This window comes from Coenobita brevimanus, chromosome 71 (assembly GCF_032717465.1).
Source record: "Coenobita brevimanus isolate Jiangsu-jjx chromosome 71, ASM3271746v2, whole genome shotgun sequence".
Classification (NCBI taxonomy): domain Eukaryota; kingdom Metazoa; phylum Arthropoda; class Malacostraca; order Decapoda; family Coenobitidae; genus Coenobita; species Coenobita brevimanus.
This window is the reverse complement of record NC_137024.1, coordinates 36,861,542-36,886,795: the sequence shown is the minus strand read 5'-3', so window position 1 is coordinate 36,886,795 and position 25,254 is coordinate 36,861,542. Positions and strand designations below refer to the sequence as shown.

At 44.3% G+C, this 25,254-nt stretch overlaps 1 protein-coding gene across 3 annotated transcripts in view; it reads left to right on the top strand.

Annotated features, from left to right (window-relative positions):
• Positions 1-17,885, top strand: part of Chrac-14 (DNA polymerase epsilon subunit 3 Chrac-14) — a 32,899-nt gene extending 15,014 nt beyond the window's left edge. For all 3 annotated transcript variants that reach the window (XM_080277942.1, XM_080277941.1, XM_080277940.1), the window contains exon 3: positions 17,119-17,885. In XM_080277942.1, coding sequence (XP_080134068.1) covers positions 17,119-17,288 — 170 coding nt within the window. In that variant the 3' untranslated portion in view covers positions 17,289-17,885. The remainder of the gene's footprint in view (positions 1-17,118) is intronic.
• Positions 17,886-25,254: the final 7,369 nt, after the last annotated feature.

Sequence of the window (25,254 nt, the reverse complement as noted above, 5' to 3'; positions counted from 1 at the left end):
ATCCATCGACAGCAGGCAAGCAACTGCCTCTATGGGGTTGTCCCATAAGTTCTCAACACCGATGATGTGTCTACGCTTTTTGTGGCATATGCTGTGCAGTGCTTCATTGTATCTACCTGTCTGTATATATAGCCATACACATTAATTATGTAAGAGGTGGCCACAAACAGATCACCTCCATGTCACCTTGTCCTCTGCCATTCCACTGCCCTCCCCCCAACTTACACCCCCATCTCTGTATACCTCTCTTCCATCCCTCCATCTCATCCTCAGTCTCCCCCCCCCTCCATCTCACTCACATACTCTCCTCATTAGTCTCTCACTCTCCAACCTCTTCACGTGGCCAAACCACCTCAGTGTGTTTCTCCTAACGTGCTCGATCACATCCACTTCCACACCACAACACTTTCCCTTCCTCATTTGTTAGTCTGTCTCTCCAACTCCACATGCTTCTCTCAAATAACTCATTTCCACTGCTTTCACTTATGACTTGTGTCCTTCCAACAAGGTCCAAACTTTGCTTCCATAATTAAGAATGGGGATCACGATACTGTCATGCAGTGACTTTTTCCCACATCTGGAAGTGAAGCTTGGACTTTGTTGGAACAATGCAAGTCAAGAGTGAGAGCAGTGGAAATGAGTTATTTGAGAGGATCATGTGGAGTTACATGGAGAGACAGACTGCCCAGTATGTGTACTGTATTTTATTGTGTGGGGCTATTCTATAAACTGGGCACATGTCATCTGTGATTCCACCCAAGCTGGTAACAAATGGTTCGGTGATAATCTGTTCTAAGCCTAGCTAGGTGAACTCGATCATCTCTATTTAAGGATACAGTACATGCTCGATTTAATGGAGAGCAGTTTAGCGGATTGCTCATCATAGCAGAAAAAAGAATTCCGTTTTCCTATGCTAGGTATTGCAGAAACAATTCCGCTAAATGTAGCACCCCACTTTGTTTTGGCAGGAGCCCGGCCCAGTCTGCCCGCATCCTTCGTCCCACCAACAACTCCTCCGTGCTTTTGTGGATTTCTTTACGTTCTAGGCCTATTTTTGCAGTGAAACCCTAGTGAAATCATGCCTAAAGTGCAAGAAAAGCAGGAAAGAGTGAGGCTAAGACTTGCTAAGAAACTGGAAATGATAGAAGAGCTTGAGCATGGTGTGGCTTGTGCTATGATTGTGAAGGACTATGGGAAAAAAAAAAAAAGTGTATGAGATGCATAAGAGAAAAGAACTGAAAAAGCTGAAGGCACATTCAGAAGCAGGTAATGTTATTGAGAAATCAAAGCTGCTAGAAAAGAAATCTGAAAAAAAGAACAAAATATGAAAAGTTAGACCAAGCAGTGTACACTTGGTATAAGCAAGAGCGGTCGCAGGGCATGCCTATGAGGGGTCCTGAGATAAATACAATTACAAGGTTTCTTGAGAAACTAGAAATTAAGGATTTTAATGCAGTGATGGTTGGATGTCTGTATTTTCAAGGTGGCATAACCTAGGCCATAAGAAAATTTTGGGTGATGATAGTGCTAAACCATTTATTGAAGAAATTAAGAAAATTAAGGTGCAGGAAGGCCTACAGGACTGGCAATTATATAATGCGAATGAAACTGGCCATTTCAGGACGGCACTGCCTACCTCCACATGGGCTGAAAAGACCAGGTCCCATGTGCCTGGTCATAAACTCAGCAAGGCTAAGGTGTCAGTCTTGCTGGGTGTTAATGCTGATGCCTCTCACAGGCTCAGGCCTGTGATGGCAGGGAGTGCTAAGCAGCCCAGGGCTATGAGGCCCATCATGGACAGATTGCCAGTGGACTATGATGCCAACCAAAAGGCATGGTTCTCTGGCAAACTAACAAAGGGGTGGTTTTTCAACAGCTTCATCCCCTCTGTCAAGGGGTTCCAGCAGAGGGTGCATAATGTGCATCCAGAGGAGGTTAGGGCAATCCTGCTGCTGGACCAGGCCCCAGCACACCCTTCAGAGGACATTCTAACCACCCCTGATACGAAGATCAAGATCATGTTCCTCCCAGCCAACACAACCTCCATTCTGCAACCCATGGACCAGGGCATCATTAATGCCTGCAAAAGGCATTATAGGAGATTGATGCTGGAGGACATATTGGTGGTGGAGATAAAGCCAGATGAGGGAGAGGACACCAGAGGAAAGAGAAGTGTTAAAGCTTGGAAAAAATACAATATGCAAAACACAGTCCTCATCATCAGGAAGTCATGGGACCAAGTGACTAGTAGGACACTGATGCATGGTTGGAATGCTCTGTTTGACAGCCATGGCAGATGGCAGCAAGAGCAGGAGACAGCAGACTTTGAAGGCTTCACTGCAGAGCAGTGCAGGGTTGCCTTTGAGAGGGAAGGTGAGAGTGAGGTGCAAATGCAGTACATTCAGGAGTGGATGGACATTGACACTGGGGATCCTGGCTATCACAGCTCAAGTGAGGATGAAATTGTGGCTGATGTATGACAGCAAGAGCAGGAGACAGCAGACTTTGAAGGCTTCGCTGTAGAGCAGTGCAGGGTTGCCTTCGAGAGGGCAAGTGAGAGTGAGGTGCAAATGCAGGACATTCAGGAGTGGATGGACTTCCTGGCTACCACAGCCCAAGTGAGGATGAAATTGTGGTTGATGTGACTGCACCAGAACCAGAGGAAGAGGAGGAGTGCAGGATCAGCATCCATCCAAGTGGAAATTCTCTGAGATCAGGGAGCAGGTTGATGGGCTGATTGACTTTATTGTTGATGTGGATCATGAGGACCTGGAACCATTCTACCTTAACCTGATTGAACTGAGAAGAACAGTGAGGAGGCTTCAAAGGAAGCTGTATGTGCCAAATAAGACCAAGATCTCAGACTTTTTCAAGCCACCACCACCACCACCTTGAAGCAGGGAAAGGCGAGACGGTGCCACCTTAGACATCTCTCTACCCTCTACAGCCTCCTCCTCTGATGTCTCTCTCCCCTCCACCTCAGGGACAACACCATCTCCATCCGCATCCCCATCACGATCCCTGTCACTCCCCAGCCCCTCTGTCACCCCTCAGCCACCTCTAGTGCTGATGGAGGGTGACTCATTCAGCGAATAAACCCCCCCCAGGACTGACGCAGGTTTGAGGGGCCATACAGACCATCAAATATGGCTACCTGAGTCAGGTATATTTCTGCAATAACTGCAGAACCCCTATTTTTGGAGGTAAGCCAAAGTTCTTACAGTATTTCATGCGTTAATTAACAGTGATATGAAATCTATGTACAGGGGTGTACTTATAGGCAAATTTTATATTATTCTCTGTATTTAGCAGAAACTTTGATGTAACAGAACTATGCTTGGCTGAATTAGTCCGTTAAATCGAGCATGTACTGTACCTCTGATGGGTTGATATCAGGAGGGAGCCGGTAGTATGGTGTTGTGATTAAGGTTTTATATATCCTTGCGGGTGAAACGAGCATGTAGGTGTTTCTTCAGTGCTTGTGTTGGATTGTCTGGAGGTGGAATATTGTTGTAGGGGGTTTGATAATGTCTGTTTGGTGGCTGTTTTATGTAACTATGTGTTGTGTGTGTTTGTCATGTAATGACAGGAGTGTTTGTGTATTGGCACAGGCTGCTGCTTAGAATTGTGTGCTCCTCATTTCAAGATAGTCTCTGACTGGGAGGACTTTCATTTCAGAGTGTCAGTGAGCTGTCAGAGTGGTTTTGGTGCACCCATTGGTGATTCAAAACATTGTTTTGTGTGATTTGCAGAGTGTTGTAGTGGGTATTAGGATTGGAGCCCATGCTGGGGAGGCATAGGACTTCACTGACTTAATGCATTGTTTGTAGAGTAAGAAGGTCCCTCCTTCCCCCTCTTAGTCTGGCCCTGTAGTTGCCCTGAGTGCATTGGGTCTGGGGCTGCATCGCCTCTTGATGTCTTGTACATTGTCTTTGAAGATGAGTCCGGTGTCATATGTCACTTCTAGGATCTTATTGTGGGGGGGGGGAGGCACATATACATTAACTGTAATGTGGGAGGAATACGTGTGTTCAAGTTTACTACTGGTGGTGAGTGTGATGGTGGCTTCAGCTGGGACAATCATAAGCTTGCTGTCCTTGGCCCAAGTCTGCAGTGTGAGGTAGTCCTGCAGCAGTGTGCAAGCTGTCTGCAATGTCATGTGTGGTTGTTATGGTGATGTTATCTGCATATGAAGCAGGGATGTAGGAATATGTACAAACAGGTTGAAGTGTGTGGGTGAAAGAATGGATAAGATAATAGGAATAAAAGAAAAAAATAGATTGAAGAATTCTTTTAATGGAGGTCTTCGATGTACTGTACAGTCAGTCAGTCTGTCAAGTGAAATCGTACTTCCTCTGAAAGCAATCCCCATATTGAGATTGCCTTGGTACAGCTGATATTTTGTATGGACTGGAAGCTTATCAGTGCCAAAACCAGCTATTTCCTCTTGATGCACTGTTACTTTCATATATACCAGACCCTCCACATTCGTGGGGGTTAGGGGACATAGACCCCCGCGAAAGTGGGTTTTCTGCGAATGTTTGATGTGCCCCCCCTCATGCCTCTACAGCCACAAATCACCCCTTGTGAGCAAATGTGCACATACTGTACCTAATAAATCATATCTGGGACCTGAAAGCAGCATAAAATATCACATATAGTAACAGACCAACTGTAAAAAAAAGTTTAATAACAAAGTTTGATTGGGTTTGGCTATACAGTACATTACTAAGTTAGGGTAAATATATACTGTACCTAGTGACTTCCACAGACTCCCGCGAGTGAGCGTGTCTCGCGCACATCCACGTGAGTGTGGGCAAGTCATCAGCTACGTATTTACCGCAGCTTCATACAACCATACCCATTAAATTCAGAGTCAAATTACCACTGTTCCTGAAGTTTTGGCGGACGAACTCTGATAACTTGATGATGATGATTTATGAACATGACATCGATGATGTTTAAATTGATTAGAGATGCAGTTACCGATGACGGATGACTGGATGAGATGATGTGGAGTGTTAACTGCATGGCATAAGGAGTCTACATGTGCATAGACTCCACCTCATCTCCACTGCTAGCGTCATCGCCAAGTGGAGGTGGATCGTCAATGTCGTCCTCAGAGGCAGGTGGAGAGGATGAACATGACATCGATGATGTTTAAATTGATTAGAGATGCTGTTACTGATGACGGATGACTGGATGAGATGATGTGGAGTGTTAACTGCATGGCATAAGGAGTCTACATGTGCATAGACTCCACCTCATCTCCACTGCTAGCGTCATCGCCAAGTGGAGATGGATCGTCAATGTCGTCCTCAGAGGCAGGTGGAGAGGATGATGCGCCGTCAGAGTCAGGGTGAACAGGTTCAGGGTCAGACACGGGTTGAGGTTCAGGCTCAGATACAGGCTCCTCATCCTCAGGTGTGGTGGAGGAAGATGAATGCATGACAGCGCAGCAGCAAGAGATTGCATTGTCTTTGAGAAGAACACTGTGATAAGTAACTGAGACCGCTTCCCCTTCATGTTGTCGAACAGTGTTTTGTAGGGCATTACGATCTGATCTATGCCACTCATCACCTTCAATGCCCTCACCTTCGATGGGTCCGCATCATAGAAGAGTTGCTTCACATGTGCAGTTGCCCTCATCATCTCCCCCAGCTTTTCAAGGGTGAGGCCTTGATGCTGCGGGGCATCGTCAGGATTTTCTTCTGCATCCTCCTCCTCACTTGCAGACCACACGAGCTCCACTAATTCTTCATTGGTGAGGGCCACATCATGTTCATCCACCAGCTCCCTCACCTCACCCTCCTTGATATTCACAAACCTTTCTCCACCTACAAGCCTTGCCAACTCCTGTGTCTTCCTTACGGCCTGGTTCATCTGCTCCTGAGGAGCACCCGCAAAATCTCAGACACACTCCGGCCACAAAGCCCTCCAACAGCCATTAACTCTCTCAGGGTGCACATCCTTCAGACTTTCCTGCACCACTGTGAGACAGTCAGTGATGGTGAACCCTTTCCAGTAGTCTATGATGTTTAGGTCGGGGTTCGCATCCAAAGATGCACAGGGCCTCTGCATTGACCTCCAGGTGTAATAGGCCATGAAGGCTGCTATTACACTATGGTCAAGAGGATGTATCAGGGAGATTGTGTTGGGCGGCAAAAACACAACCTCCACATCCTCACACATACCCTTGAGTGACTATGGGTGGCCCGAAGCATTGTCCAGGAGCAAGAGGATTTTGCCAGGAAGGCCATTTTCCTGAAGGTATGACCCCACCTCCGTCAGGAGACAATGGTGGAAGTAATCCAGAAAAATGGTGCTGGTGGTGCATGCTCTCTTATTGGAGGTTTTGCGTCGCTTGAGTGCTCTGGGATTCACCAACTTATAAATAAATCCTGGCTTGATCATGTGGCCAGCAGCATTGGCACACATCAGTAAGGTGCAGTGGTCCTTAGCTGCCTTGAACCCGGGAGCCCTTTTCTCCTTCTTCAAGACGAAGGTCATAGCAGGCATTCTCTTCCAATATAGGCCTGTCTCATCAACATTCCATACTTGCTAAGGCCTATATCCTTTCTCCTCAATAATTTGCTGAAGTGCTTCTGGGAATGCTGCTGCTGCCACATGGTCCACTGATGCAGATTTCCCCTTCACCTTCAGAGTGTGAAGGGAGAACCGCCTCTCGATCTGTCGAACCAACCTTTGCTGGCTGTGAATTCAGGATGGGTGCCTGTGGCTGGTCCAGGATCTGTGCTAGTGCTTGGGGTGTCGGGGTTGGGAGTCATCCTGTCATACAGTGCCTTCACCTTTGCCCGAATCGCGATACTGTCTGTGGGATTTCCTTTCCTGCTTTGGTCATTTATCCATACAAACAGTTCATGCTCCATCTTCGACATCATAATGTCTCACCTGTGACACTTGCTTGGCTGAGGGTGGTGCAGTGGATGCCAATGCCGCCATAATTATCTCCTCATTTTTCTTCGTGTACCACACTGTGCTCTCATTAACATTAAGTAATTTCCCAACACCAGCATAACTCATACCCTCCCTATGCTTGTCTAGCAATTTCACCTTTTCCTCCAGGCTCATTACTTTCTTTGCCCATTTAGGAGTGGGCTCACCACTAAGGGATGCGGGACACTTGGTGCCCATGCTAGCGGGACAACACAAACACACGTGGAACAAAGCTATCACAAGTAAATTTGCACAATTGGAAGGTAATTCACTCACAAATTAGCACAGCAATGCACTACTTACCTTTAAACACATGAGAGCACAATTATTGGGGACAGTACCGAGATCAGGGGAGGTTTGGTGTGGCAATGTATAGGCAATGAAATGACCGCAACAGTGGCAGGACACACACTGAGAGGGAAACAGAGGGGCACAGTGGTTTGGTGTGGGCCTGTTTTGGCGCAAAATGACCCGCGAGCATCCGCTTGGTGACACTGCGGACGAGAACAAAATCATGGCTCCACAGAGGGACAATCCGCGAATGTGCGAGGGACGCGAAGTTGAATCCGCTAATGTGGAGGGCCTGGTGTACTGTGTTCCTGCATGTATGGTTAGGGGGCAGTGCAAGTATGTAGCTTGTATTAACCCCTTTGTGCATGATGACGCAAAACGAGTCAAAGTGCTTACAGAGATCAGGGGAGGTTTGATGTGGCAATGTATAGGCAACAAAATGACCGTGACAGTGACAGGACACAGACTGAGAGGGAGACAGAGGAGCGCAATGGTTTGGTGTGGACCTGTTTTGGTGCAAAATGACCTGCGAGCATCCGCGTGGCGACACTTTGCGGGCATGAACAAAATCTCGGCTCCACAGAGGGACAATCTGCGAATGTGCGAGGGACGCGAAGTTGAATCCGCGAATGTGAAGGGCCTGGTGTACTGTGTTCCTGCATGTATGGTTAGGGGCAGTGCAGGTATGTAGCTTGTATTAACCCCTTCACGCACGATGACGCAAAACAAGTCAAAGTGCTTTCAGTCTGAAGAGTAAGTGATGACTCACTGTGACACATTTTCCCAGTAAATCGTTGTTAAAACTTTATCAGTGGCTGAAAGTGCATCAAATTTGGTGAGTTATATGTTAGGGTGTCTGTGTCCAAGGCAAACATATGGCAACACTGTCAACCCTGTCACAGGGACAAGCGGTCTATTATTAGCTCAATGTCCTCTCAGCAGTCAGGCAAGCAGGGTGTGTGAGTGTGTGGCCTGCCGTTTTATTCCTTGGTATCTGTTCTGCCCGTCCATACCTTACGTGTATTATGGTGATAATATGTTATATAGTGCGGTGTGTCTGTGAAGAAGGTGTATAAGTGTTTTTATATACAGTATTTTCAACGAAATCCAAATTTCAAATCTATAACTGCTCATGACCATTCCCTTTCACTACTCTAAGTAACTGCGATGGCAGGGACAGGGTTGTCCGAAGAGGAGTGCCTGAAATATTTATGTAATGAAACAGAGTGAGGAGAACACAGACAAACATTATGGGGAGAATGATTTTGAGAGTGACTGGGGTGAGGAGGAAAGAAAGAGAGTGAGGAGAGGGAGAGCTAATCCTGCCACCAGCCATCATGATAAACCTCCCTCCAGGGTCAAGGCCACGTACAGTATCACCACCATTACCACCACTGATAGTACCACCACTACCACCACTGGTACCACCACCAGTAAAACACAAACACACACACACACACACACACACACACACACACACACACACACACCGCTCGCTGGTGCAGTGGTAACGTTCTCGCTTGCCATCTGGTAGACGGGAGTTCGCGCCTCGCTCAGGTTGCGAAAAGTTTCACTGACGAAGTGGGTGGTTACTGTCCCCCTTGAGCAAGGGGACGGGTGTGTGGGTGTGTTAAAGTCACAGCCTTGCCCTTAGATCGGAGTATATGAGCTCTCAGCTCCCTTCCGGGAGGGTAAAATGCTGACGATCACGACCATCAAGTGATCCTGACCGACCCGGTGAATTACACACACACACACACACACACACACCAAGGAGGCACCAAGGAGAGCAGATGCAGGCCGACAACGCTCCATACTGGGCCAGCTTGGCCAGTGGCATTACCTAAATTAGTATCTTTATATGAGTCAAGCTCTGTACCAGGTTAGACTAAATGGTTTTCTATTATTAAAAATAATAATAATAATAATAATAAGTATAAGCAAGACTTGTTCAAACAGAAAAGAGAACAAAGTAGCAAAAGAATGCGCTCAATCAGCTGATTATTTGTTTAGACTACAACTGCCCCAGGGAATGTAAGCACTCTGTGTGCTTTTAGTACTGCAAAATGGCCACATACTTTAGTAAAGCAAATTTGGAAAAGAAAAGGGATAAAGGTGGAAAGCAGGATGATGATTTGTACCAAGAGCTGGTTGAAATGGAGACTCACAATAAACTGGTGGAGCGTGTACACAGACTGGAGATAGCTTTTCAGAATGAGATTGATGAAATTAAGAAGCAGATGCACTTGCAAAAGGAAGAAATAGAAAAACTAGGAAGGGAGGTCAACAAGAAAGACAACCATAAATGAACTAACAGTGGAAGTCAATACACTTAGGAGGAAAATGAGTGAAATGGCAAGTACAGTAGTCAACCACGAGAGTATTATGGAAGAGTTCAAAATTGATACAGAGACAATTAGGCAAGTAAGCAGTCTGATAGACCAGAGCAGTGATGCTGAGGAGAAGATAACACGGGTGAATGAAACTGTGCAAAGCTACAAAAATGATGTGGAAACTACGTATGCTGAAGTGGTGAAAGTAAAGAAAGACTTAGAAACAAGGGTGGAAGAAAAAAGCATTAAAAAGGAAGTGAAACGAATAATCCAAAACAATCCAAAGTTGGTCAGAGATTCAGTAGATATCAACAAATCTAAAGTAATCACTGGTATAGAAGTGGAAGAAGTAAAAAACAGGATCTCAAGACAAAAAAAAGAAGCAGAAAAGAAAATAAAGAAATGGTTCAATACAGAATGTAAAAAATCAAAAGAAAGAAGAGATTTGTTGTGGAATAGATACAGAAGACAATAGTGAAAGGGCATATAATAATTACAAACATGCAAGAAACGATTATACAAGAATATGGAGGGAAACCCAAAAACAGTTTGAGGAGTATATCATAAATAAAAGTAGTGATCAACTGAAGCTATATTTACAGCTACATCAGAAGCAAAACCAAAGTAAAAGATAAAATACAATCCATTACGGATGAGGGAATCACCTATACACAAGAGAAGGATATTTGTGAATTTCCAATGTGGAACATGCATGCCAACACATACTACCAGATATACAAATATCAGAAAAAGTAATACAGGAGGAGTTAAGTAAATTAGACAGAGGAAAAGCAAATGGTCCTGATGAAATTTCATGTTGGGTGCTACGAGAATGTGCAAAGGAGTTAAGTAAACCATTATTTTTAATTTTCAAGAAATCCTTGAGTCAAGGTAAACTACCTGATATTTGGAAGAAAGCAAACATTGTCCCCTTATTCAAGAAAGGGAATAGACAAAATCCACTCAACTACTGACCAGTATCACTGACCAGTGTTGTAAGCAAGGTATTAGAAAAGCTTATAAGAAAAGCTTGGGTAAATCATCTAGAAGAACACAATATGATAACAGAAAGACGGTTTGGTCTCAGAAAAGAAAAATCATGTGTTACTAATCTGTTGAACTACTATGACAGAGTAACAGACACAATACAGGAAAGAGAAAGATGGGTGGACAGTATTTATTTAGATTTCAAGAAAGCATTTGACACAGTACCACACCAAAGACTTTTGTGGAAACTGTATGATCAAGGAGGAATTCGAGGCAAACTATATTGTTGGATGCAAGATTTTCTCATTAAAAGAGAAATGAGAACAGTACTAAGGGGAAATTACTCATCACGGAAAGAAGTGACTAGTGGAGTACCACAGGGCTCAGTGCTGGCACCAATCATGTTTTTAGTGTATATAAATGATATAGACAGTAACACTGGAAATGAAAGCTATCTAAATATGTTTGCAGATGATGCAAAAATACAAAGGAGAATTACTAACACAGACTCCTGTAAGGAGCTACAAGAAGAATTAAATAAACTTAATGAATGGAGTAATACATGGCAAATGGAATTCAGTGTGGACAAGTGTCATGTAATCAAGTTTGGTAAAAGTGGAAAAAGACCTGATTGGGATTATACATTAGGAAATAAAACCCTACACACATCAGAAAGAGAGATGGACTATCGCCGGCTGACCACATCAGTGAGAAGGTAGGGAACATGTATACACTGCTTGCAAATATGAGTATAGCATTCACATACATAAATGAAGACATGCTAAGAAGGATAATAACATCATTCATCAGACCAACCCTGGAGTATGCATCAGTAGTCTGGAGTCCTCATCTCAAAAAACACATAGACAAGATTGAAAAAGTTCGAAGGGCCGCTACAAGATGGGTACCAAGCTTAAGGGATCTAAGCCACGAAGAAAGACTAAATAAACTGAATCTACCAACACTACAGGAGAGAAGGAAAAGAGGTGACATGATAATGCTATATAAATGCAAATCAGGGAAGGAGAAAATAGACATAAATGATTACTTAACCTATGGGGAAGCATCAGCAAGAGGACACTGCAAAAAACTGCATAAGAAGAGAGGTGATAAAGACGTAAGGAAATTCAGTTTCCCAGACAGAGCAATTGATCAGTGGAATGCACTACCGAATGAAATAGTGTGTGCCAAAACAATTCACAAATTTAAGGATATGTACGATAAATATGGTTTAAGACACGGGACAGTACGAGCTTGACTCATTCCTGTAAAGATAGGTAAGAACAATTAGGTATGAGCACACACACACACACACACACACACACACACACACACACACACACAGAGTCTCTCTCTCTCTCTCTCTCACATCACAAATAATCACACACACATAGGCTGTAATCGTACCATTCCTTCTCTCTGCAACTCCATCTCTACCTTCCGGAAGCATTCCAGCACAGCTAGAGGATGTCAGTAACCAGCTGATTTGTCTAGTTTTTATACTATGTATATATAAGGTATAAATGTGTTTGTTTACTGTATGTTCTCATAGGATAAATTAGGTGCATTGCGTTGTTTTTCTCTCAGGCATTTTACTCAGAAAATATAAGTTGCATAAAAAATCCAGAAAAAGCATGGGCAAGCTGCTGATTTTTTTATGCATAGTTTTGCAGAGCAAAATAACATTTGTGTACAAAATATTTGGGGAATGTTTGGAAACACAAACATACTCCTCATAAAGGCACGAGCTTTCGTGCTGTTCCCCTGTCCAACCTGCCTTAACTTTTCAAAAATAATTTTCTCAAAAACAGTAAGGGTTATAAGAATTTCTGTTATATCATGGGCTTCCTTATGCTTTGGACCACAAACATGTAAATAATTTACGGTACATATATGTCTGTTACAGTCTCAATAATAACACGAAAAGATACCATAAACAAATCATGCTTTTTTAGTCGATTTTCAAAGTTTTTTTTTATTTACTAAAAAACTGTGTGGCATATCAAAATTTCCCAGTGCTCATAAGAAAGCTCATGAAATTCTGCAAATAAACATGTACCTTGCAACTGCACATCCCTGGAAAAATTTTGTGCAATGATGGTGGGAAGTTAGTAGAAGCTAGTTTTCTCCTAAATAAGGTTTATTCACACATCATTTTTATAGTGTCTAGTTTGCTCCTAAATAAGGCTTATTCTCACATCATTTCTGTACATTTATTTATTTATTTATTTATTTTTATTTTTTATTTTTTTTAATGACATCAGCTAAGATGATGGGCTACTATTTATAACAATATAAGCATTTTCCCAGGGGCAAATTTGGCTGCAGAATTTTTTTTCTTTCCATGCGAGCAGAGGCAGCTGTAGCAGGGTTTTGGTTTTGTGCCTGCACAGAAACTTATTGGAAACTCATGGTGCACGTAAGAGTTAATGACAGCACCATGAGCTGTATGCATGGCATCTCATTGGTGGGGACCACAGGATGTGCCGACTTACTCATATGGCCAGTATTACTAAAAATAAGACAAGTCCATAAGCTTTGGTCATTTATTGCAGACACCCAAAAATGAATAATGTTTAACTGCTTTTACTATGTGGGGAGGTGCTGACAAGGAGCTTAGTCATGTGGTGTGGCTGTGCACCCTGGGTGAAGCAGCTGTGGCACCCATCATGAGCCTAACCTCATATTTTCCAGCATTTTGCCATGGGAAGGACCCTGGTCTGACCCTTAGTGACAAACTGTCCACCACAAGGTGGTGCCAATTTCTTATATGATGTATGTACTGTAATGTACCTGTAGGGTGGCCCCATGGCAGCAGTTTTTTCTTATTTTTTATTTATTTATTTTTTTTTGTGAGGAAGAAGGAACCAAAGGCCACGATCCCGCAAAATTGTTCCTTCCAAGAGAAAAACAAAATACAAGAGAGAGCCAAATTCAAGATCCGATCATTTCGAGATGCCTGGACACATTGCGTTTGAAAGACTGGAGATCATAGGAAGCAGGAAATACAGACAGAAGGAGACATTCCAGAGTTGACCTGTTGCATAAATGAAGGAATGGGAGTAACAGTTAACTCTGGCATAAGAGAATTGGACAGAAAAGGGGTGAGAGTTTGCTGCTAGACGGGTGCTACATGCCCGTCGTAGAGGCGGAGGAATGCATGCGGACAGTTCAGAGGAACAGTGACCATTGAAGTAGCGATAGAAAAGAGATAAAGATGCAACAGTGCGGTGAAGAGACAGAGGTTGAAGGGAGTCAGTAAGAGGAGGAGAGTTAATGAGACGAAAAGCCTTTGAATCCACCCTATTGAGAAGAGCTGTATGTGGGGAGCCTCCTCACACATGAGAGTTGTACTCCACACAGGGGCGGATAAAACCCCTGTATAGAGTCAACAATTGTGCAGGGATAAAGAAAAAACGGAGTCGCTTAGCACACATAATCTCTTGGAAGCAGATTTTCCAAGAGATGTAATATGATCTTTCCAAGATAAGTCCCGAGTAAATGAAACCCCATGCATGTTCAGGGATGATGCAGGATTAAGCTGAATATTGTTAAACATTAGTGGGTATGCCTGTGGCAGATTTTGTTGGGTTGATAGGTGTAAAAACTGAGTCTTTGATGCATTTAAAAAAAACATTATTTTTACCCCCGTCAGAGATACGAGCCAAGTCAGACATTAGGTGTGCCATAGCCTCATCCCTTGTTTGTTGAAGTAACTGCAGAGATGGACGTTGCGGGAACTGAATGGAAAGGTGAAGGGTGGAGTCATCAGTGTATGAGTGGATAGGGTTAGATGTACAGCTTAGAAGGTCATTGATGAATAAAAGGAAGAGAGTTGGTGATAGGACAGAGCCCTGAGGAACACCACTGTTAATAGATCTAGGAGAAGAATGATGGCCGTCTACAACAGCGGCTATAGAACAACCAGAAAGGAAGCTAGAGATGAAGACACAGATAGAAGGATAGAAATCATAGGAGGGCAGTTTGGAAATTAAAGATTTATGCCAGACTCGATCGAAAGCCTTTGAGATGTCAAGTGCAGTGGCAAAGCTTTCGCCAAAGTTCTGAAAGGAGGATGACCAGGAATCTGAAAGATAGGTGAGAAGATCGCCAGTGGAGCATCCCTGACGGAACCCATACTGACGATTAGAAAGAAGGTTGTGATAGGAAAGATGCTTTAAATTTTTTCTATTAAGAATTGACTCGAAAACTTTTGAGATACAGGATGTGAAAGCATTTGGATGATAGTTAGAGGGTTGGGAATGGTCACCCTTCTTTGGGATTGGCTGAATGAGAGCAAACTTCCAGCAAGAAGGAAAGGTACAAGTTGATAGACAAAGGCGAAAGAGTTTGCCTAGGTAGGGTGTAATCACAGAAGCACAGTTCTTGAGAACAACAGGAGGGACTCCATCAGGCCCATATGCCGTATTAGTATTGAGGCCTGTGATGCCAGAAAATACGTCAGCTGAAGAAATTTTGATGTCAGCCATGAGGAAGTCAGAGGGTGGAAGTGATGGAGGAACTGCACTAGAATTGTCTAAGATGGAATTGGAGGAGAAAGTCTGAGCGAAGAGATCAGCTTTATCAATAGAAAAAATAGCTACAGAACCATCATAGAAAAGAGAAGGGAAGGATGATGAGGTAAAGTTGTTAGAAAGGTTTTTGGCAAGGTACCAGAAGGAGGGGGAAGAATTTGAGTTAGAGAGCATTTAGTACGGATGAAATTATTTTTAGCAGAGCGAAGAACAGACTTAGCATGATTCCGGGCAGAAACGTATAAAAGATGTGATTCAGGGGTGGGTTGGCTCCGGTACCTTTTATAGGCCCTCTCCTTGTTGTGGACAGCATTAGAACAAGCATGATTAAACCAAGGCTTTCTTGCATTAGTCAAAGAATATGGGAAAGGAATGTATGCTTCCAAGCCCGAGAGCATAACCTCTGTAATGCGCAGGGCACACCCAGTTGGCTCCTGGCCATGGAAGCAATAATCATTCTAGGGAAAATCAAAGAAATACTGCCTGAGGGCCTCCCAATCTGCAGCTCCAAAGTGCCACAGACGACGTTTCTTTGGAGGGTCCGCAGGCCATACCGGAGCGACAGGACAGGTTAAGGTGATAAGGTTGTGATCAGAGGAGCCCAATGCAGAGAAAAGATTAACAGTGTAAGCAGAAGGATTAGTTGTAAGGAAGAGGTCAAATATGTTGGAGCTCTCTCCAAGGCAGTCAGGGATAAGGGTAAGGTGCTATACAAGCTGCTCTAGGTCATTAAGGATAGAAAAGGTGTAGGCTTGTTCACCAGGTGGATCAGTGAAAGGAGAGGAGAGCCAAAGGTGGTGTTGAACATTGAAATCTCCAAGAATGGAGATTTCAGAGAAAGGAGAAATGAACAGAATGCATTCCATCGTAGAAGTAAGATGGTTAAAGAATTTTTGATAGTCAGTAGAATTATGATATAAGTAAACAGCGCAGATATATTTAGTCAGAGAATAACAGGAAAGCCGAAGCCAGAGTGTAGAGAATTCAGAAGAATCGAATTCAGGAACACGAGAGCAAGATAAGTTGTTGCGTAAATATACACAACAGCCACCTTTGGCTTTGAAATGAGTATAGAGTAAGTTGGAGGATACAGAAAAGGGTCTTCTGTCAGTTGCCTCAGACAGCTGAGTCTCAGTTAGAAAAAAAAAGGCGAGGTTTAGAGAAGGAGAGGTGGTGTTCAACAGAGCGAAAGTTGAAAGGCCACAAATGTTGCAGAAATGAAGAAGAGAATCAGACAGTGGTTCCAGGCACCTCGAGTCATCACCGGGAGAGGGGCGGAAGGTGAGGGCATTTATGTCCCCCCCCCCCCCGGGGACTCCGAGGCCACGTGTTTTGCTAACTTATGGTTAATGGAACTCTTACTCCCATCTTTTCTTCCTTCCTTTTACCTGTATCTTTTGGATGTGACATGAGAAGGAATGAGGAAATGCATAATAAAAATAGAATGAAGAACAGTAACAGAAAGAGGAGAAAGAATATAGAAGACAATGGAGATGGTAAGGGAGCAGCAGAGTTAGGGCACCACAGGTATCATAATTGTCACATTTGGATGGGCGTGAGAGAAAAACGTTTTTGGTAGTGTTGTGACTGTCACTTCAGTCATAACCATTATTTGTTGTTTTAAGTCTCTTTTGATGATGATGATGATAATAATGTCATAGTCTTATGTCTGTTTTCCCCTCTGAATAGTACATTAGAATATATCTTTGAAGAGCCTATCAGTAAGCAGTTTGGGACCATATATGTTTTTTTGGTGGAAAATGGGTCAGACTTGAGATGTAAGTAATACATGAGCTTTTTAAATATATACTAGTTCAAAGGGTCCAAGTTACATGTTTTCAGGATATGGGGGAAGGCAGTTCATACAGTACGTGCATCAACAGGAATCAGTACATGACTTTAGAGATGCAACCAGGTGTGATTAGTGATTAGATATGTTTACTAGCCCTATGGATGGATGGATGCTTGAGTTCATGTTTATAGGATCATAATAGAGCTACTTTTTTTCTTTACAGTTCATAAGAAATCTCAGCAGAGTAAAAAAGAGCAAAAGGAAGCCAAAGCAAAGGCAAAGAAAGCTCAGGGGGCTGAATATCAAAGCATGACAGAGGAGACTTCAGAAAATGTAGAGACAGCCATGGAACACGGGGAAGCTGATAAGGAAAATGGTGTAGAGACTAACTGACAGAAGCCATATATCCCCTGGTTGTGGTACAGATGTGATTACGAGTGTTTTATGACATTGGAGATGCATTGTAAATGTCAGCTGCAGTGGAAGTGACATTTTGAACCTCTGATTTGTGCTTAATTTTTGAGTGAAATGATGTGTACTACAGCACTTGAAATTATTAATGTTTCATGGCACTGAATGTAAGAAAGTTTTGCTTGTCCTTGTAAAATAAATATTTGTACGCTGCCATATTTACTGCCCCCCTGTTTTCCCATGAGCACTTACTGATTTGTGAAACAAAAATTAAAGATGACCATTGTAAAAAGTTCTAATAACTTTTACCTATCTACAGCCAGATGCCTTACTCTATTCCCTTCCATTTTGCTGCCCTCCTCCTACCTTATCCCCCCACCCCTCATATACCTTTCTTCTCCATTCCTCCATCTCATCCTCAGTCTCCCACTCCCTCTTCCCCCTTCCACCTCACTCACTCTCCTAGTTAGTCTCTCACCCTCCATCCTCTCCACATGGACAAACCACCTCAATGTATTTCTCCTGTTGAATTAAATGTATTGTGTCTAAGAATTATTACTGCTATATTTTCATGAATAAACCCTCAAAACAGAATGTCTGTTTTTGTATTTCACTGTACTATACTGGGTGTATAGTAGTGTAGGTATATGATACTGGATTCTGAAAGGAATTCAAAATATAGTTAGTATGCTGACTTTTTATATTTTATTGTTTGCTAACACTAGACAGTTTCATATAGTGTATGAAGAACCTCTTGTAGTGTAGGTACTGTATTTAAATGTTGTGATGTACTTTAAACTTTGTGTAAGATTGCTTTTTTTTATCTCAGATTATTCATTGAAATATCAGACCTACATGAAAAAGGAAAGCTGTTGAAAGTTATAGTTGTTGATTAACCCCAGTAAATCTGGCTAAGCAGACCCATGAATCTCAGGGAAACAACTGCCCTTGCAGGGTTTTCCTGTGCTGTGAACCGATGTTCCCTTGTAACTGACGGCCTCACCACAGCATGGCATAGGGAACAGCATGGAGTTTGGATCCTGGGTGGATGCCAGATTTACCCCTCTCCACCAAGTTTACTGGGGTAGATTTTTAGGCTGCACTTCACCCTGTACTTTGGTTGTATAGTTACCACCCTGTATTTTAAACGGTTTCCTGGGTTACAGGAAACCATTAGGCTTGTCATATAGTGTAGAACCACGTGAAGTGAAATGAATAATAAAAAGTAACATGAAGGAAAAAAAGTTGGAAGAGAGGAAGGTACAGGTATACCCCAGTTTAACGATGCAATTGGTTAAGTAAAAACCCATTGCTAGGCGGGATATTGTATATTGGGGTAAATTTAACATGTGAAGTATAGGGATGTGTTTTTGAGCTTTGGGTTCCCCCCCTCCAACCAAGTCCTAAACCTACCCAAATGAGTCCAAAAACAAGTTTCTAGTTAACCTAAACCCCCAAATAGCTTGAAAACATGCTAAAATAAGCCTTAAAGCAGTTTATAACTCACCTTAACCCAAAAATAAAATCTGAAAATTGTCAAATATGTCTGGACAAAATCAAACTTAGTAAACTGTACCCTCAAATGACAATGTTCATCCCACCTTTGACAAACACATTAATCTACGTCTAAAAACAGTTTATAAATCGACCCAAAACAAAATTTAAGTCTAGAATATCAAAATCGTTAAAAAATATAAAAACCCACCGTTAAACTGGGGTTTGGCCATCGTTAGGTTGTGTCTGATGGTACTTCTACCCCCATTTCTAAGCTTACTGGGGCATTGCTTTTTTTTTTTTTTTTTTTTTTTTCCATGAAAGATGGAACCAAAGGCCAGGAGCCCAGAAACCAAGTTGCCAAAAGTCGAATGGGTTCCGAACTGGCCACTTTCATCCATAATTACCAAAAGAAACATTTTTCACTGTCATGGCCCGAACTAAAAAAATTCTTGAGCGCGGAGTTTGCCATTGAATTGAGTGTAGATCGAGCATGGCAAGAGCTAGAAAGTATGACCTATGACTGGGAAGAATCACCCCAGGCATTTGTACATAGATTCATGTGTAAGCACGCGGCTCTTGAAACGAAGTTTCCAAAAGAAAAGTTTCCCTTGCGAGATAAACGAATTAAGAAGAAATTGTGGTATGGTCTTCCGCTCGAGTCCAGGGAAAAATTGGAAGGTTACCTTGATGACGGATATCCACTCCGTAAATTCATTGACAGGATCGAAAATGAGAGGCAGCTTCTCGAAGAGAGGTACACCACCCGAGTTAATGCAATGCCGGATAGGGACAATAAAAGTGAAGATCCCTCAAATACAAATGTAGTGGATACTCCACCAAGACCATCCCATGATAACCGTCAACCCGAGTCAGACAAGGAAGTGACTGAATTGAAAGCTCAATTAAGGGATTTGAAAACAAATTTAGAACAACTCAACCAAAAATAATCTACTCCTCCTGTAACACCGAGGCGAAAATACTGTAGTTATTGTCTGAAGAGTTCACACATGTTGCAAGAATGTTGGGCAAAACCACCACCAGGCCACTGTTTTGATTGCCGTAGGTTGGGATGTCGTAGAGGCAGTCATGATTGCCCAGGTCGCATAAACCACAGCGCAGCGACGCGGAGCAATAACAGATTTCACCAACCCAGTCCAAATGTGAGGCAGACCGCCAACCAAACAAAGTTCCACCATCAGTCTATTTGACTAACCGCAGGCATAACATCGCCCACGATAACTGTCAGCATGAATAATAAAGTAGTGGAAGCCGTAGTTGATACAGGGAGTGGTTACACCTTACTCAAAGAGGCCACCGTGAAGCGGTTAGGAACAGAAATAAACACGAGGAGAAATCCACCAAGATTACAGGGAGTCACAGGAGCGCCGCTCCGTATCCTGGGTATGGTCAAAGTAGAGATCAGAGTGGGAGACGAGAAAGTTCATCAACAGTGGTGTCCAGTTGTCCCGAACGCCTACTTGACTACTGAAATGTTGTTGGGATGTGATGTCCTCGGACAATCCCCGTTGATCTGGAATGGTGCGCAACGAGCGCTGATGTGGGGAGGAGCCCCGTACGTCATAAACTATGTTCCGCGGCGGAAAGGAAAAGTTGAGCGAGTCTGGCCACACCTATCAGGGCCGTCAGGAACCCTCAACAGTTGAAACAGATTAATCTCTTAACAGTAGAGAGGCTCACCCCATATCAAACCAGATTCATAGCCGTGCCAGTCAGTGAGGAGCCTAAAACCACTTTACTGTTCTACCCACAAGCGCGTTTCAGTCATAATAGTCACCCTTACATATTACAAGTGAATTCAGAGGGTTTAGTCTATTTACCCCTCAATAATGGAGCTAAACAAGATAAACTGTTTCGTAAAGGTACCATTCTAGGCTCATATGAAATTATTGACGACCCTCCTGAAAATACAGTCAGCTCAGTTACCAAAATTCATAAGGACCTGATCCCTACCAGTGATCGAACTGATGAAAGCGGAACTCGTGTTCAACGACTCCGAAAGCTAATTGACGAACAGACATGGCCTCACGTAGCTTTAGCTCAACAAGAAGAACTAGCTAACGTAATTCTGCAACACAATCCCTTCTTCATTTTGGAAAAAGGAGAACTAGGAACCATCAGCGGTCCCCCCATTCACATTAAAGTAGCAGACCCACAGCCCAGCTGTGAACTGATCTATCGATATCCTGAACAGGCTAAACAGGTGATCGCTGAAATGTTGCAAGACATGGAAGAGAGAGAAATTATTGAAAGATCAACAGCTGCCTGGTTATCTCCTATTGTATTAGTTAACAAACCGGACGGCAGCAAGCGCATGTGTTTAGATTATCGCCACGTGAATCAACATCTAGCCACGGATATCTATCCACTGCCCAGACTAGAAGAATTAGTCGAGCAGGCCGCAGGTCATAATTATTATGTGACTCTTGATATGCGTGAGGCATATTTTCAAATCATGTTGGACGAGGAGAGCCTTGATTTAACTACATTCAGTGATGGAGTCACCCTTTACAGATTTAGGCGCTTACCATTCAGACTAAAATGTTCACCAGCCATATTTTCCCGACGAATGCAAGACATTCTTACTCCATTGTTGAAACAAGGCTGGGTAAAGAATTATTTGGACGATTTAATAATTTGGACTGATGACTTCCCCATGTTGTTGAGTCGCTTACAGCAACTATTCACTTTACTGACATAGAATGGGGCCAAGCTAAATTTAAGCAAATGTACTTTTGGCTTAAAAGAAGTAACCTTTCTTGGCCATAAAATCTCAGCGGCCGGGAGTAAACCGGACCCAAAAAACATAGAGGCTATCAACAAAATGAAAAAACCCACTAAAGTCAAAGAAGTCCGGAGATTCCTTGGGATGTGTGGGTTCTACCAAAAACACGTACCTTCGTTCGCGAAAATAGCAGCTCCCCTTACCAACTTAACAAGATCCGGAGTAGCGTTCGAATGGTCAGACGAGTGCCAATCCGCGTTTGTTCAATTGAAGTCGTGTTTAGTGAATGCGCCAATATTGGTAAGAGCCTGTGTGACTCGACCATTCATTGTAACCGACGCGAGCAACACCCATATTGGTGGCGTATTGAGCCAGATACAACCAGACAACTCCAACTTACCTATTGGTTACTTTTCCAAAAAGCTCAATCCCTGCGAGAGAAAATATTCTGCAACTGACAAAGAAGCATTGGCAGTCGTTCTCACATGCCGCAACTTCCACCATTACTTGTGGGGTTCCCACTTTACTGTCTTGACAGACCATCAACCGCTTACCAGCATTTTTAAGCGAAAAACAAAATCCCCACGTATGAACCGATGGATTCTCGAGATGCGCGAGTACAACTACAACGTGCAATATCTCAAGGGTAAATATAATGTAGTCGCCGATCAGCTTTCTAGACCTGTCAGAGTGATATTCCACCAGTCAGAAACCAACTGGCTTGGATTTAGCCAAGATGAAGTGAGAAATAAGCAGCGAGAAGAACCCATGTGGGATGAGTTAGCTAAGTACTTGCGGAGTGAGAAGCTCCCTATTAAAAGACTACCGAAAGCCATGTTGAGCCAGTTTGCGTTGATTGACGAACTATTATATTTTGCTCAGGAAACAAATGATGGTAGCATCCAATATTGCTTGGTGATTCCTAAGTCATTAACAAAAGAAGCTATAAAACACGCTTATGAAATCTCAGGACATCTAGGTCAAAAGAAAACCATCAAAAAGGCAGAAGAGCTATTCTATTGGCCAAATCTAAAAGTAGATGTATGCGAGTATGTGAAACAGTGTCCCACTTGTCAAAGATTCAAAGGTGAAACTGGGTTACAGCAACCTTGGAAAGGTTTCTGTTATGCTGGTGTTTTTAAGGCGACTTCTTGTCCTAAAAACACTAGCGACTGAGTGGGGTCCTCTTTCCGGACTGGATGTAAAGCACCCACAAAGGAACAGGACATAAAAACCAGGCAGTACACCTTAACACATCTATTGCCTTAATTCTAACTGTTACAATAAAACACAGAGTGATATTTGAGATACAGGGGACAGGGACACAGTTAACCTTCAGTACCACAAGATACAGCCACACTTAGTACACAATACAATGCTTATACAGGGATGTCTTGAATTATATATGTTATTGTCCATATGTCACTTTTAGGCAGGATATACACTGAACTGACCACAAAGGGAATAAACAAGATTGGAAGTCCATAGGGGAAATACTACTATAAATAAGACAGGGTGCGGATCGCGACACTTGACAGTCACTTAGTCGCGGCGACACTTACACACAGGCTTTTAATCTACCCGCGCACCCTAGTCTCTATTCATTCACAGAAAGTTCTTTTATGGGGGGGACTCGTATAATTACTCTAAGGTTCATTCTCTGTCCTGCTGGGCACTAAGTTCTTTTGGAGTAATGGTAACTGTTTCTGGTTTCACACTGGTCTTCACTCGGTCACTGTTCACTGTTATTTCCCCTGGTTTGTTCTCGGCACAAGGGGCGTCACTATTTACCTGTATCTCCTGGGTAATGTTCACTCCGTGACAGGGGCGTGAGGGGAGAACCCTAGGGGGACCCGGCCTGCAGAGGGCAAGGGATTATCCGCAGGGGAGTCAATGCCCGGGTCACACTCGTCGGTGAGGTGCAGGGAGGCCCTTCTGTCTGGGGGCCTCGACCTGAGAGGTGGCCCTCAAGTTGGAGCCTCGTCGGTGTGGTGCAGGGAGGCCCTCCTGTCTGGGGGCCTCGACCTGAGAGGTGGCCCTCGGGACTGGGGCCGAACAACTGGAGCAGTCGGGCCTGTCGTCTCTGGCTCCATAGGGTGGGGGAGCCTGGGTCGCCTTTGTCGGGAGCCGGTGGGTCTGGCCTGGGGGTCCTGGGACTGCAGGCGCCTATGGGGAGAAGTGCCGACAGGGCTGGGCTGCAGCAGCTACTCCGTCGGGACTCGGGCAGGAACAAGGATCTCCCAGGCATGGGAGGTAGGTCCGACATCGGGCCTTGCCACCACTCTAGTGACACCTCCAGGGCTATATTCCTGGGTGGTGACGAAGGGCTCCCACAGGGGGAAGAGGCTGGAGAAGGACTCACGTAGCCCGTGTCCTCTCCGGTACGTCCTGAGGCCGGAGCCTTGGGTCGCCTTACCCTGGTACGTACGTTGGCTGTGGCCGTGAGCGTACCCGTCGTACGAGGAGCAACTGAAGTGCGTACAGGGCTGCTCCTTCCCCGCCACGTATAGGGACCGTCGGCGCGGTGTTGCTCCCGTAGTATGGGAAAAGCAGGAGTAGGGGGCACAGAGGCCACACTCTCTCCAGTACGTACTGAGGCTATCTTCAGGGGCTTCTCTACCCTGGTACGTGCCTCGGCCGGAGCTGGATGCCTACCTGCCTTACAAGGAGCAATTGAAGGGCGCTCCTGCCCCACCACGTATAGGGACCGTCGGCACGGTGTTGCTCCCGTAGTAGGGAAAAGCTACACGTACGATAGTAGGGGCTCTTTACCCTGGTACGTACTCTGGCCGTAGTCGGGAGCTGATCTTCCCGACAAGAAGCAACTGAAGGGCATACGGGGCTGCTCCTTCCCCGCCACGTATAGGGACCGTCGGCGCGGTGTTGCTCCCATAGGGAGAACAGCAGGAGAGGGATGCACTGGGGCAACTTTCTCTCCGGGGTGTACTAAGGCTGGAGCCTTGGGTCTCTCTACCTTGGTACACTTTATTAGGCTGTAGCCTTGGGCCTCCTGCCCTTGGGCCCCCCGCCCTAGAGGGTGTAACAATAGCCGTCAATACGGTGTTACCTGGGACTGAATCTAGTTCAGTCCCACCCCTATTCTGACGATGGTTGTCCCGCCCGCAAGGTAGTTGCCTTTCCCCGGTCACCTGGTGTTGGGGCAGTTGCGAGGAACAGGGTCTCAGGACAATAGTGTCCCGGTGACCATCTTGACCGGGGTCACTAACCCCACCGTTGTATCCTCCTGGGGTGGTGGTGTGGTAGCGGCCTGGTGGTGGGGTGGGGGGTGGCCAGGTGGAAGGTCCGGCGGCAGGCATTTTAGTTTCCCGCCTGTAAGTAAACCATTGGAACGTATCGGGATCGACTTGACCGATATGGTTGCTGGAGCTCAGGGCTACCAATATGTCCTTACTGTGATAGATCACTACAGTAGGTGTGTGAAATATTACCCACTCAGAGACAAACATACACAACACATCATACACTGTCTTGGGCAATACTTCACTGACTTTGGAATGCCACGAGGTATCGTCCTGGACAACAGCGGAGAGTTCACGAGTGGAGAATTCAAGAAGTTCTGCCGGAGGAACCAGGTGGACTTGTTCTACGTCACCCCTTATCATCCCCAGGGAAATTCCACCACCGAAAGGATGCATAGGACTATGAAAAGTATCCTAGCATCCCTCTGCAACGGGCACCCCTTGCATT